At 34.1% G+C, this 16152-nt stretch overlaps 1 protein-coding gene across 4 annotated transcripts in view; it reads right to left on the bottom strand.

Annotated features, from left to right (window-relative positions):
• Nucleotides 1-3159: 3159 nt before the first annotated feature.
• Nucleotides 3160-16152, bottom strand: part of RNF128 (ring finger protein 128) — a 166550-nt gene continuing 153557 nt past the window's right edge. For 2 of the 4 annotated variants that reach the window (XM_037821300.1, XM_037821298.1), the window contains exons 3-7: nucleotides 15163-15234; nucleotides 12801-12883; nucleotides 11800-11896; nucleotides 10849-11017; nucleotides 3160-4563 (exon numbers count right to left, since the gene is read on the bottom strand). In XM_037821300.1, coding sequence (XP_037677228.1) covers nucleotides 4430-4563; nucleotides 10849-11017; nucleotides 11800-11896; nucleotides 12801-12883; nucleotides 15163-15234 — 555 coding nt within the window. In that variant the 3' untranslated portion in view covers nucleotides 3160-4429. Of the gene's footprint in view, nucleotides 4564-10830; nucleotides 11018-11799; nucleotides 11897-12800; nucleotides 12884-15162; nucleotides 15235-16152 lie in introns of all 4 variants that reach the window. The other 2 variants (XM_037821299.1, XM_037821297.1) reach the window with 1 other exon arrangement.

The following is a 16152-nucleotide window of genomic DNA, read 5'->3' as shown; positions in this document are numbered from 1 at the left end:
TTTGGAATCTCTCTGCCACTGAAGCTTATTTCATTTCCTTTCACATCCCCCTTTTCATAAAGAAGATGTTCTCTATCCCACGATGCCGGGTCTAGATTCCTCCCTGGGAGTCATATTCCACGTTGCCAGGGAGATTTACTCCCCTGTACACCCTTACTTTAAAGATGAGGAAAAGGAGACTCAGAGACATTAAATAACTTGCCTCAGATCACACAGCTAAATAAATGGCAAAGCTGGGATTATAAACTAGATTTGTCTGACTACAAACCATGATACTATACTGCCCATGCATATGATCTTTAGACACCTCAAATACAACATGTTCAATGCCAAACTTATTTCTCCAATGTTCCCCACCCAAGTTGTTTCTCCTGCTGGGTTCTGTTAGTTCATAGCACCATTGTACACTAAGATGCTCAAGCTAAGTACTTTGGAACAGTCTTAGACTTCTTTTTCTTAACACCTGCATCCCCCCACCTCCTGCTGGTCATACACACACATACACACAACTCTACTTCTTTTTCTAAAATCCATCCCATCCTCCTATTATGACTTTAAATTAGCCACATGACACTTTCCTGTTATACCATGATAATAACTTCCTAACTCATCTACTTCCATTCTTATTTTCTAATTTTTCTAAGCCACATAGTTAACAGACACAATGTTGTATCAAGCAGAAATGACTAATACCTTGCTTATCCAGAGATCAGTCTTCTAGAAGACTCAGCCTTCTATATCATAACCTAAAATATGTGGAAAGTCATTAGGAAATCCCAAATAACTTTCTAAACCGTGTGGTATAGAAAGGCTGAGGCTGTCACTCAGGATTTTACTGGCCTCTTATTTGACACTAACTTCTTCACTAGCTTAGTTTATGCTTTATTACAGTCTGCAGCAGGTTTAGAAGCAGTAAGATTCAATATAGGTGATGCACTGCTAGAGGAATCTTTTAAAGCTTTGCTATTCAAAGTGTGGATCCAGAACAGCAATATCTGCATATCAAGAAACTTGCTAGAAATTCAGATTCTCAGACCCCACCCTAGACCTACTGAATCAGAATGTACATTTTAACAAGATCCCCAGGTCATTTATAAGCACATTCAAGTTTTAGAAGCACTGATTTAAAGCAACTTAGGGATTTGAAAATTGAGCTCTACAACAAATAAATTGGGGCTGATTAATCATGTTCCCATAAGATCCACATAGACATCTTAAAAATAATCTGTCCATTAAAGTTTTCTAAGCCAGCAATTAAGGACTAGGGTGTCAGTTGGAGTTATAGCTAGCAGGGGAAATTGCCACTGACCATGCATGCTAACCCCTGTATATTTATAAATACTACTGACTAACCATCAAAATCCAGGTATGCCTATTAGAGTATCTCACATTCATGTGATCATGTTTCTGCAGAAAAAAGACTGAGAACTAATGGGTAGTGTTTTTCAAACTTTCCACAGAATTAACTCTAATGGTAGGGGACAACGAACACTTATCTTTGGAGGTCATAATCATGAATTTCTAAGTCATATGTTAATCTAAATTTATATTGTTTAATATGTTTAGAAATATAAAAATTTTGCTCCAAATAGGAGGCAATGAGCAAGGTAAACAACTCAAAATTTTTCATAGCCTAAGATGATGACATTTCCCCAGACATTTGAGAACTTAATTATTTCATAAATTAACAAAACCTTGATAGAGGGGGGAGAAGGAATGTTCCTAGCATTCCAATTATAGCTCTAAATTTATTTTTACTGTTTGGCCTGGGAACCATGTATATTTTTATTTATAAAGTTATATATCCTGAGTTCCACTAAACTTATAAATGAACTCTCAGAAAACCCCTTCTTAAGTTGGAGATTATTTATACATACAAATATATCTACTTCCACTGCTAAAAGAATCAGCTTATACTTTAACTATTATGTGAAAGTATAGTATAAAGCCTGATGCTCAAGCTAAAGTAAGTAAATTCACAAGCAGCATGGAATTACATTCCAAAGTATACACCCAAGAGAAATGAAAACATATATATACCCCAAGATGTGTATGCAAATGTTCATAGCAGCGTTATTTATAATGGCCAAAAAGTGGGAACAAAGCGTCCATCAACTGATGAAGGGATAACTAAAAATGGGGAATCTCCATACAATGGAATATTATTTGGCAATGGAAAGGAATGAATTATGGATATATGCTAGAAGACTGATGAACCTTGAAAACGTTCTGCTAAGTGAAAGAAACCAGTCACAAAAGACCATATATCGTATGATTTTATTTATATTAAATGTCCAGAACAGGCAAATCTATAGAAACAGAAACATTGGTGTTTGCTTGGGCTAGGAGTGGGAGAAGGAATTTACTGCAAATAGACATTAGGGTGATGGAATGTTCTAAAACTATACTGTGGTGATGATAGTTGTGCAATGCTAAAACTTTGCTAAAAATCATCAAAATGTACACTTAAATTGGGTGCATTTTTGGCATGTAAATTATACTTCAATGTAATTGCTGTTAAAAATTCAAAAAATTTTATAAATGCCCCTCCCCTATAAAACACCCCCTCAAAACCTGAAATAAAGTTAACCTTAAGAAGAATTGGCCGAGTTTATTGTGTGGCATCATACAACACCCCTGGCACACTGCTACATAAGAAATATGTGTACCCTGGTTTGATAATCATGGTTATGAGGTGTTTCAAGTATTTATTTATTCTTAACATGTTTGACAAAAGAAAGAGATGCACTTAATTCATTGACAGCATCCTAACGATCATATTGCCAATGAGAAGGCTGAGGGAAAAGACCATTTTAAAGTAGGTAATAAAATGTCCTTATGTTTGGAGTAGTATAAAGATGGACCAGCGGCAAGGTCTTCTTCCAGCTTTATGTTATTACTGGTCAACTTCATTATTTTCCTTGCTTACATTTTAAAATAATTCAAGATAGGCTCGGTGATACTACAATGATAGCAGTTCCTCTCTATGTAATAAAATATGTAAATATATATCATACTAAAATTTTAGTTTTTAGTTGATCAAATATATCAATGATCACTTACATCCAACCATTTTTTCTTCCAAATCCAGGCATAGTGTATGTGAAAAGTTAGTATATGTTAGCTAAAATGAACCCCAGACATAAACTTTTATTGGAATATTTTATTTGCATTTTATATTTAAAGAGAATCAATACAAATTGGGACATATTTACAGCATTTCAAATCAGTGTACAAGAATGCAATGGTTTCATCTATTCTACACTTAGCAAAGAAAAATACATGTCTATTCTATTTTTGCCTAAATTCTGCTAAAATCTGTACTAGAAACACAACTCTAAAACAAAAGATAAGCCACATGGAATACAAGTAAAGTGCATTTTAAAGTAGCTCTATTTAACTTTGGTGGATGAAGCTTCAAACTTTATATTAAGGCACCTGGAATTCTCCCCGCCCCCCAGCTTTTTCAAACACCAAGAAAATGCATTCACAAAATTTATAGCTACATGGACAGAATTTTAGTTTATTTCATGTAATTTTAGCCCATTTAGGTAAAATATAAACTCAATTTTCAAAGTCAACATTATTTGGAAATTTTTTCTATAGACTAATTCCTGCAGACTAATTCAATACACAAGATCAGTGACCAATTTTTGTGACTTACTCTCTCTCATTATCATTTTCACATAGTATGGTAATTTATATACTGTGCTTTTGAAAATCCCACAAGTAAAGTTTGAGAAATAGTTACACAGCATTTTTGTAAGGAATGTTTTTATCTATAATCTTGTGTAAAACTGGTGTCATTAATATACCAATTGATTCAGTCCATATTCTCTTATAAACTATGCTCAACACTCACATGAAGTACATTTAGCCAAATTTAAAAAAAATGGTTGAAATTAATATTTTGCTTTAATCTTGTTCTATCAACTTAATGTAGCTTAAATAGAGATTTTATGATGTATTAGCCTAAGTTTACATTGCTTTTTACATTACAATTCCAGATCAATATAAGCACCTGGAGAAAAACCCTGACACATATAGCCCAAGCTAAAGTAGTATTATTTTAATTAAGATACTATCATAAAATAAAGTGATTACAGCTACTCCACATTTTAAAAGCAACAAGTATTTTAAAGAAAATTCTTATAAATGAAAATCATGACTGCATGAAGAGAGTTTTGAATGTTTAAAAATGTTTTTTGCTATCACCATTAAGAGGAAACTTGCCTATGAAAAACATGAGTTTTTGGAAAAAGTTAATAGGTTAAATATTTAAGCCATTTAATTATAGCATAATATTAGTCATCTCAGCACTTTCATTATCATTATTATTTATTGATTATCCAATTCATTAATAGTAAAGTAGGCTCTGATTGGCAGTTCTGTTATTACTAAAGGTTCAAGTTTTCTATTGACACAGATTTTATGATTTAATTTCTCGAACAGCAGTCTCTTGGTCAGGAGTTTCATCTTCTTCAAAGGTTGGGTTGTCAACATGAGGAACTACATCCACTGCCACGGAACTTGCTTCATGGTTTACCAGCTGTAGGTTTTCATCTTTGAAAAGAAATGACAAGGATGATTTTGCCCCTTTCTTCCTTTCAGACAAAATTCAACACTCATTTCCAAGAAGGCTTTCATGTCCAATTTTACCATACTCTGATTACTACATTTATTTCCTGTCCCTTCTATAATTATATAATTTATGTTATGTTTTACATAAAGCACATATGGTATTATTATACTGATTTACAATTACTCTTTCATGATTCATGTTTGTGTGTTTGCGTCTACTTATTATAGCCTCCTTAAGAGCAAATTTAGATATTTTGCCTCCTTGCTATCCTAAATATAACAGTTCTCAAACCTGGCTGTACATTACAATCATCTGGAGAACTTTAAAAAATTACCTGTGTTTCATACACATATATAAATAAGTAAATAATCAACCAGGAAGAGGGGGTGATGCTCCAAAATGGAATACCAATAGTAACAAACAAACCTAACTATATCACAAATGGAATATCTACCCATCCTGGAGACGTCATAGAAGAAAATAACTAATCTGAGTAACTTTGGAAACAGTGTTTTGTCTATATCCTATAAGGCTAAAGAGAAAAAGAACTCTATACTAGTTAGTAAATTTGTTTTTCACAGGAGTGTGGGTTAGCAGTGCTGAAACTGTTTTATGTGTATTCTAGGTTGAACAAATAAGTAAATAGATCATGGATAATGAGAGCTAGGTTTCTCACTGTTGGAGAAAGTAGTTATAAATAAGGTAAGGGGGAGACTAAAATGAAGCCTGTGGTGTTGGAATGGAATTGCATGTTTCAGTATGAGCTCATTGTTTTTCATATATCTACAGATAAATGGATATAGAAATAGATGTATAATGTGTGTGAGTTCATATATTTACTATCTGGCCCTTTACATAGAAGGTTTGCCAATTACTGTCCTAGAACATCTTGTGGTGCCAGAAAGTAAAAGTGCTAAAAAAAAAAATGATGGGAACATGTCGAAAGGACATAGACACCAACATGTTCCCATTGTCCAAATCTAGGACAATCTGGGCAATGAATAAATCATGAGAATAATAGAATAAAATAAAAGAAATATCTGTGAGTCCATACTGTTATAAATAAGTAAATGGAAGATAAGGGACAGCTCTTCTTTACAGTAAAAATAATGATGGAAATAGCAAATCACCATTTGGCAAACAATATAGTAATTATTGGATGCAAGAAGCATCAATAGATGTTAAAATTAGTGGGTGACTCTCTCTCTGGCTAAGCCAACTTGAAAGGTGAAATCACTGCCCTCCCCCCTACGTGGGATCAGACACCCAGGGGAGTGAATCTCCCTGGCAACGTGGAATATGACTCCCGGGGAGGAATGTAGACCCGGCATCGTGGGACGGAGAACATCTTCTTGACCAAAAGGGGGATGTGAAAGGAAATGAAATAAGCTTCAGTGGCAGAGAGATTCCAAAAGGAGCCGAGAGGTCACTCTGGTGGGCACTCTTACGCACACTTTAGACAACCCTTTTTAGGTTCCAAAGAATTGGGGTAGCTGGTGGTGGATACCTGAAACTATCAAACTACAACCCAGAACCCATGAATCTCGAAGACAGTTGTATAAAAATGTAGCTTATGAGGGGTGACAATGGGATTGGGAAAGCCATAAGGACCACACTCCACTTTGTCTAGTTTATGGATGGATGAGTAGAAAAATAGGGGAAGGAAACAAACAGACAAAGGTACCCAGTGTTCTTTTTTACTTCAATTGTTCTTTTTCACTCTAATTATTATTCTTGTTATTTTTGTGTGTGTGCTAATGAAGGTGTCAGGGATTGATTTAGGTGATGAATGTACAACTATGTAATGGTACTGTAAACAATCGAAAGTACGATTTGTTTTGTATGACTGCGTGGTATGTGAATATATCTCAATAAAATGAAGATTTAAAAAAAAAATCAGTGAAATATAATAAGAAATTTGGTTACTTTAAAAAGTTGGGTTATATGTAATTTTTACTTTTTCTCATTGAAACTTTTATATGTTTTCCAAATTTTATTCAAGGAGCATATATTTGTGTTGTAAGCAGAAAATAAACAATAAACATTATTTTTACTGTTATCTCCAAAAAAAAATTAGTATTGTTGATATTCTACCTTTGCATCATGCTCTTAAATGGCTTGGCATGGCACCATTACCAATGTTATCTGTATTTGAAATTTTGATATTTTGTTCACCATGGACTTTTTGCATTACTTTTGATTTTTTAAAACCTTGCATTCAAATACTATTTCCTGAGTTTTTTGGTGCCCCTTAAATTTGGGGCCCAAGGTAAATGCCTCACTATCCTTCCCTGCTTTAAAACCTGAAGCACACTTTTTCACTTTAATTATTATTCTGGTTATTTTTGTGCGTGTGGTAATGAGGGTGTTGGGGATTGATTTTGGTGATGAATGTACAACTATGTAACAGTACTGTGAACAATCGAATGTATGATTTGTTTTATATGACTGTGTGGTATGTGAATATATCTCAATAAAATGAATATTAAAAAAAAAAAAGAAAGGTGCTACAGAGAATTAAGAAAAGAGTTGAAAGAATGACAAATTCAAAAAGGAAGAGAAGAAATGATAAGCAATATTCATTGTAAATCACTTGAGGTAGGGTGGTATGGTGGCAAGACAATGGACTTTGGAGTTACACAAACACAGGCTTAACTCTCTGCGTGCCCTTAGTAAAACCACTCCTCTCTGAACTTCAGGGTTTTTTTCTTTTGTAAGATTCCTAATACCACCAATCTGTTATAAGGATCAAGTAGGATAATGCATGTCAAGATTCCTGCACAAAGCCTGTTTCATAATAGATATTCCATAAATGTTTATTTTCTTTCCAAATAAATCTATTTGTGGAACATGATTTATCCCTCAATTGCTACATCTGCTGTATTAACTATTTAACACACAGGAAGAGAATAAAAAAAGAGTGTTCTTCCCCCTTGTTAAAAAAAAAAAAAAAAAATTAGTGGGTGAGATTATGAAGAGATATTTGCATAGTCTCAATGTGTCTCTCTATAAAATACTTAATAGTCACCAAGTAATCAAAGTTAAAATCACCAGTAATAAGACATGGGCATCATGTGTGTCCTAATATGAGGCACTGAGAAGGGTACACTACCACCCCCATGGTATTCTTGCCAGAAATGGGACAATGGACAATGAATTTAATCATTTAGGAAACAGCAGACAAACCCAAATTGAAGGACATTCTACAAAACAACAAACCAGAATTCTACAAAAGTATCAAGGTCATGAAAGACGAAGACTGAGGAACTGTCACAGATTTTAGACTAAGGAGACATGACAATCAGATACAATGTAAGATTCTGGGCTGGGAAAAAGGACATTGGTGGATCAAATGGTGAAATTTAATTAAGGTCAGTAGTTTTGTTAACAGCATTGTATCAATGTTAATTTCCTGGTTTTGATAACTGTATATGGTTGTAGAAGATGTTAACATTTGTAGAAAATGAATAAGCAGTATACTGGAATTCTTTGTACTATTTTTGAAACTCTTTTGTCAGTCTGAAATTATTTCAAAATTAAAATAAAAAATGCCTGTGCTTGGGCTCTGCCCCTCATGGATTCTGACTTAACTGGTATGGTGGCTTGAAGCTGTATGTTCCCCCCAAAAACGTTCTTAAACGTAATCCATTCCTGTGGGTGTGGACCTATTGTAAGTAGGATCTTTTGATAAGGCTACTTCAGTTAAGATGTGACCCACCTCATTCAGAATGGGTCTTAATCCTCTTACTGGAGTCCTTTATAAACGTAACGAATACAGAGAGAGAAAGCTAAGGAAGCAAGAAGCTGAAAGTAACGAAACCTAGAAGAAAAGGGAGAGGACAGCAGACACCGCCCTGTGCTTTGCCATGTAGCAGAGGAGCCAGGGATTGCCAGCAGCTGGTCTTTGGGAAGAAACTATCACCTTGATGATGCCTTGATGTGGACATTCTCATGGCCTCAATCTGTAAGCTAATAAATTCCCATCGTTTAAAACCAACCCATTTCATGGTATCTGCTTGGAACTCTCTAGGAAACAAAAATAACTGGTCTGGGGTGCAGTCCAGGCATCAGTAATGTTTAAAATCTCTCCAGGTGATTCTAAAGTGCTTCCAGGGTTGAGAACTAGTGCTCTTATACAATGGTTCTCAAACTGTGGTCCCTGGACAAGCGTTGAATGTATCACCTGGGAACTTATTAGAAACGTAAGTTCTCAGGCCCCACCCTAGATCTACTGAGTCAGACACTCTGTTGGTGGGCTTCAACAACCTGTGTTTCCACAAACTCTCTAGGTGATGTTGATGCATGTTTAGTTTGAAAAACGGTGCTCTGATAAAACCTAGTAAAATGATATGATGCATAGTAGGCAAATAGTTTTTTAATAGACACATTTGGTCTAATCAATTATGTATTTAAAATTTTTTATGCAAATCAACTATCATCATAATAATGGATGGCTTATATGTAGGACCCCCAAACTATATTTCATAATAGATGATATAATCATAGCTAAAATTAAATCTATTCTAGGTAGTCAGTCATTCAACACATATTTGATTATCTACTATGCGGCAAGCTGTGCTGGGTGCTGGGTATATGATTGAGAATACCCAAAGGAAATAAAAAAAAAACTTTAAAAAAAAAGCTTTAACATAATTAAGTGCAATGACAGTTCTATGGAAGTAGTCAGGAGGGCCACATATGCAAGTCAAGGAAGTCTTCTTAAAGGAGGGTGAGTCTTAAGGGAGAAACAGGAGCTAAACTAGGTTTCCCTAATTTCTTGGCAGGGGGAGGAGTGGAAGGAGTGGGCAGAGAGAAGACAGTGGCACAAACTATGTCTGTGCTATTAAGGTAAGAAATTAGTGGATGATTTGACAAAAAGGTTGTCAACTCAATAGGAAGGGGGAGAGGGAAAAATCCAGGATTTCTCTAGTTTCTAGTTTGGGATACCATTCACCCAGGTAAAGAATACAGAAAGAGGAATATGGACCATCATTTCACTTGCTTCTCATATTATTTGCAAAATCTGTTCTGCTTACCACTCCCCATAAGAGTATAGCATGCAAAAAATGTAGATCAGAACTTCTTTTAGGAGTGCAGTAATAAATTGAATTATTTTGTATCTTCACTCAACTTTATTACCACAGTTATGAGAGAAAACATCATCTGGGGCAAACAGGCAACGATTCTCTATTATAGGTAGAATAATCCACAGATTACTAAAATTCTTATGACTACTTTATACTCCAGGTAAGGTCTGAAGATTAGATTACAAGAAATATGAGGCTTGCTTTTGTATGGTAGTATTCCCTGTAATGTCTTCAGAAATGGTACCTAAGGCACTGATAAGCATCGAGAGGACAAACGTTTAGTCATAGGAAGCTGATACTTTCACAAGTCATCTCGAGAATTAGTTTATCTTATACTTCAATGCTAGAATTAGACTAATTACCTCAACATGAGAACTGAGAAAAAAACTTTCAAACTACAAAAAAAAAATGTGAAAAAGGCTTGAAATTGAAGAAAGGGGAAATAATTTTCATAGAAGTTCTCTTTTTCTAGGATACAAAAATAATAAAATTCCCTAAAATGTCTCCATTGGTATCAAATTACTAAGTTGCAATACTAATTCACATGAATTTTAAAAATAATATATTTACTTTAAGTTTCTACAGTTTGTTCATTTCATGGCATGTAGCCAACAGATGGCAGTACATACCATTTGTAAACAGTTTCCTATCTGCAAAACACGGGTTCCTGAGTTGTATATAAATCAAGCTTTTGTAAACGGAATTCTATGTTATCATTTCAGGGCTGCTTTATCTTAATTTCTGATTGATCAGCAATAAACAATGCTTTATCTTAATTTCTGATTGATCAGCAATAAACAATGCTTTATCTTAATTTCTGATTGATCAGCAATAAACGTTTCTTCTCAGCTTCTGTAACTAGTTAATAAGCCAACACTTAAATGCACATGCACTAGAGAGAAAATTTCCAATAAATCTTTTTCTTTTGTCAATCATCCCCACCTCTGATAGATTTCATCTGTTTTACAGACATTTGTGTATGTGCATATTACATCAAGAGAAAAGCACACCACGTATTGCATCATTTTAAGTAAGAAAAAAAAACGGGAATGTGTTATTAGGTGAATTAGATGAATGGAACATAGATAAAAAGCAGTGGTATTCTGAAGGGCATATGATCCACAATGGATCACTAGAGGGTGAGAGGGGGTGTTCACTGACCCTCAGCATGGTGCTTACTCGCTGACTGGACCTGTTCCTCCAGAGGTGGATCATCTGCTCCCTGTACTGAAGCATATCCAGATGATGCAGTCTCACTGTGATTATCTTCTTCATGAGGAGAGGCACTATTTGATGTTTCATTCGATACAGGGGCTTGTAAAGACACGGATCCATCTTCAACATCCACCTTTGGAAAGCATTTGAACAAATTAAAAGACTTAGAGCACATGCTTTTTCTTGACAGATCATAACATAGTTTCTTCATAGGTGACTCATTAGAGCAATGTTTCCTAGTCTTTTAAACCTATATCCCTTTTGATGACCACAAAAATTTCTTGCTGTTCCCAGCCAGAGCATTTAGAATAACTGGGTTCACCAGTGGGGTGGAAGATGCAATAGGCAGATTGCCCTCAAACCTGTCTGACATGTTCATTTGGGTAATCCCAGAATTTCTGAACATAATGTCTGCTACAAGGTAGGCACTCAAGGGAAAAAAAAAAGTCTCATGCTCTCCCCCTAGGAGAACTGAGAATCACTGTCTTCTGTGTATCTCCTTCAGTTAAAAACATTTTATATACAACTTTCTGTTGTATATACTGTGATAATTTAATACTTAATATGATTTTTCAAACTAAACCCCCTCATTTAACTACAAGTTTTGCCAATGCAACAATGAGAAACTAAAAAAGAGAAAGAGGTATCAGAAGCCAAGTAGGCAGCTTATATGGTAATCACTTTAAACTGTGGCCAAATAATAAGTACACTTGGAAACAGGGAGGAAGAAGGAATATGGAGGTAGTCCAAGATGGCACCTTACTGTGTCTGAGATGTAAAGAGTTCCAATTTTAGATATAAATTGTAATTCTGGCACATTACATAGCTAGAAAGATGTTATTTTCCTGGAGGCCAGGTACATAAATAACATACTGCTTAAGTTCCTTCATTTATAAATAGTGTAGAAATATTTACCTCAACTCCCAAAGCTTTGAGTATGTCACATTTGCACATGGGGCAAGTCCTGTGTTCTAACAGCCATGGGTCAACACATGTCTTATGGAAAATATGGCTAATTAAGAAAAAACACCACACAATTTAGTTATCAGTTGTGAAATAGTAATAAAGCTTTGCCTAATATACTAACAGGTCACCCTGTAATTTCACTTAGTTTTTTAATGGATGTCTTTTTTTTCTTTTAAATGCTATTATAGCATTAATACTAAGAAGGAGCTACAGAAAAAGAATTGCAAGTTTCCTAATACAGTACATTTAAATATAAAAGTCTCATTACTCAAGTTTCAAAAAACTATTTTCAGTAATTATTACTGGAAAATGGCTAAGATGCTACCCAACATAAGACTTTGTTCAGTATTTCTGATCTTAAAAAATTATCTTGTCATTTCCTCAGTGTACAATGGTACAGTTTGTCATTCTAAATAATACAGTTCAATATAGTACGAGTACAACATAGCACCAATACTTAAGGCAATATGATACATTTCAAGAAAACCACTATTTAAGAGCTAAAAGAAAGAGTGTTTAGTAGAATCTTCAGAAGAGGGGTAATAAAAAAACTAAAGAATGAAGACTTCCAAATAGGTGCTCACAAGTTGATTTTGTTTTTTCTTTTTTTTCAAATAGGATTATTGGTCAGAATGAATTTAAAATTAAATGATCCAGTACTACCTTACTATATATGTACATATAATTTTTCTACTGGCTTTGTTCTCAGTTTACTGTGGAATTAGGCTTTAAAAACTGTATCAGATCATGGAAACTTTATACAAACAATTAGACATACGATTTTCCAGTATTATTAAAAAACAAGAATTCTTCTATATGTAAATGAAAATAAGTTAAAAACAAACTTTCTTTACATGAATTTGGAAACATTCAAAATTGTTTTCTCCCATCACAACTACTTTTGTAGGTCAACTGTTCTTATCGATGATGTAAAAGAAAATCAAACTTACTTGCAGGTTAAAATGCGCACCAAATCATTTGGTTTGTACAGTTCAATGCACACAGCACAACTATCTCCATCAGGGCCGATTTCCTGCAAGCAAATAGTTATTGTTACTCTGATAGATAAGAAAAACATTAAACAAAACAAGGTCAGAATACACATGTATTTAACTAGCATAAATTCCTCTAGAAGGAAGAACAACAAATCATTAAATGCCCATATAACTGTAAAGTAACAATAAGCCATTTAAAATTATTTAGGCTTAAAAAAGGTAAAATAAGAAAGCCAACCAAAAGGGAAAGAGAACAAAGAGAAACATGCAGCACAAACTATTTTTCCTGATTTCACAATTCACAAAATGCTATTTGTATACATTCTATAGTTATGCTATTCTTTAAAAAAAAAACAGTTATAATTCACAGCAAAATTCACAATGTATAGTTCTGCAAGTTTTGACAAATATATACAGTCATTTAATCCCCACCACAGTAACATATACAGCAGTTCTATTACTCAAACAAAATCCAACATGCCCCTTTGCCCCTGGCAACCACTGATCTATTTTCAGTTCCTATAGTTTTGCTTTTCCAGAATGTCATATAAATGGAATACTGTATTATCTAGTCTTTTAATTTTGGCTTCTTTCACTTAATATAATGGATTTGTGATTAATCCATGTTGTTGTATCAGTAGGTTTCTCTCCCTTTCTTTATTGCTGAATAGTTTTCCATGATAAGTATATACCATAATTTGTTTATCCATTTCACCAGCTGAAGGACATCTGGGTTCCTTCCAGTTTGGGGCAATTATGAATAAAGCTGCTATGAACAATTGCGTACAGGTGTTTTGTGAACATAGGCTTGAATTTTGTTTCCTCTACGGTAAATACCCAGTAATGAGATTGCTGGCTCATATGGTAAGTGTATTAACTTCATAATACAAGTTTTCCAAAGTGGCTGTACCATTTGCATTTTCACCAGCAACATATTCGAATTTCAGCTGCTCCACATACTGGTCAGCAATTATATAGTCAGTTGTATTCATTTTAGCCATTCTAATGGGTATGTAGTGATATCTCACTGCGGTTTTAATTTGTACTTCCTTAATGATTAATGATGTTGAACATCTTTTTATGTGCTTTTTTGACATTCATGTATTTTCTTTGGTGAAGTATATGTTTTGCCCTTTTTTTTGATTGTTTTCTTTCTTCGAGTGTTGAGAGGTCTTTATATATTATGAATACAGTTCTTTATTAGATATATGATTTGCAAATATTTTCTCCCAGCCTGTGGCTAGTCTTTTCATTCTCTTAACAGGAGATTTAAAACAGTAGAAATTCTACATTTTGACAGGGTCAAGTTTCTCAATTTTTTAAATGGATCTTGCTTTTGGTGTCATATCTAAGAAATCTTTGCCTAGCTCAAGTTACAAAGATATTTTTCTCCAAAGTTTTCTTTTTGAAGTTTTGTAAGTCTAAGATCAATTTTGGGTTAGTTTTGGCCTAGGGTACAAAGTATGGATTGAGGTTCATTTTTTGGAATATGGATAGCCAATTTTTGCATATGGATAGCTAAACAATTAGATACCCTGTTGAAAAGGCTATCCTTTCTTTGTTGATTGCCTTTGTACCATTGTCAAAAATCAATTTATTACTCACATCTATGGCCAGTTGATTACTGAAAAGGGTATCAAGTCCACCCAGTAGGAAAAGAAGAGTCTCTTCAACAAATGGTGCTGGGAAAACTGGATATCCTATGTGCAAAAGAAGGAAGGTGGACCCCTACCTCAAACCATACACAAAAATCAATTCAAAATGGATCAACTAGTAAAATGTAAGAGGCAAAACTATAAAACTCCTAGAAGAAATCAGAGGAAAACTTCAAGATTGTCTGTTAGGCAATGGTTTCTTAGATTTTACACTAAAATCATGAGCAATAAAAGAAAAATAAATAAATGGAACTTCATCAAAATTAAAAATTTTTGTGCACCAAAGAACTTTATCATGAAAGTAAAAAGACAACCCACACAATGAGGAAAATATTTGGAAATCATATATCACATAAGGGTTTAATATCCAGAATATATAAAGAATTCCTAAAACTCAATGACAGAAGCCTAACAAACCAATTAGTGGTGGTGATGGTAGCACTACATTGTGAATGTAATTAACACCACTGAATTGAATATTTTAAAGTGGTTAAAATGGGAATTTTAAGCTGTATATATGTTACCAGAATAAAAATTTTTATAGATCCCATAGACCTGTACAACACAGAGTGAACCCTAATGTAAACTATTAAATATAGTTAATAGTATAATTATAATTATATTGCTTTAAGATAAATAGTATTTAGAAGTCATAAATGTACCTTGTCTCCTTGTTTCAGTGTGCGCAACTGAAGTCTTCCAATAGCTTTTTTAGCATCTGCCTTTAATTGTCTCTGTAATATAAAAGCAGGTGTTAGCAAAACTATTTCTGAAAAGAAATAATATGAGAAAAGGCAGAGAGGATTAACAAATACTTTTCAGGTAAAAGTCAATGCCTAAATGAATTTTAAAAGATAAAATTATTAAATTAACCATAATAAATGTCCCATTGATTTGATAACAGACAGGCATTTTCAAATTACCGAAACTTTTTCACTTACTGTTCCCCTACTTTCTTAAACAGCACCTTTGGGACAACAATGGTAAGGCTATATGTTCCTATACCAAATAGATGCTATGCTTTTTCAAAGCAATCTTCCTATTTTCAAGCTCAGGAACCTTAAAGTGCTTTGTTTCCTATTTCTTTTTTGAGTCATGTCTTGTTTCATGGAAAGTGCACAGGATTTGGATTCAAATGGACCTAGATTTAGACTAAGACTTTGTCACTTACTAAATGAATAACCCTGGGCAAGGCATTAAACTCACTGAGCTTGTTCCCTCATCTATAAAATGAGGATAATACCAATTCTTACAGTGTTATCTGACATTATGAAGGAAAAAACTGCAATTTATAACCACTACTGACTTACAAGAAGGGACAATTCTGACAGTGGCAGGACTATTTTGTTGATCTTGAGCAAATAACTAGATCAGTTCAGATATGCAAAGGCAAGCCTTAGGGAATAAGGACAAAAATGTTATTCATAATTGAATTAGAAGGGAAGTTGGGGTATGGGGTGAATCTTGGAGGTGGGAGAAGATGAGAAAGAGGGGACTGTGCCTTTATGTGGGGTTAACTACTCAGCAGAAAAAAAATTCCCAGGTGGTATGAGATAATTTGGTGTTAATTTGAAGTTATTTGTGATGCTATGAATAAATCCTTCCCTCCTTTTCAGCAAAATCTACCACATACACAAACTCCTCAAGTGAAT

Source organism: Choloepus didactylus, chromosome X (assembly GCF_015220235.1).
Source record: "Choloepus didactylus isolate mChoDid1 chromosome X, mChoDid1.pri, whole genome shotgun sequence".
In the NCBI taxonomy this organism is placed as follows: Eukaryota; Metazoa; Chordata; class Mammalia; order Pilosa; family Megalonychidae; genus Choloepus; species Choloepus didactylus.
Note: the sequence above shows the minus strand (reverse complement) of the source record. Positions and strands in the feature narration are given on the sequence as shown.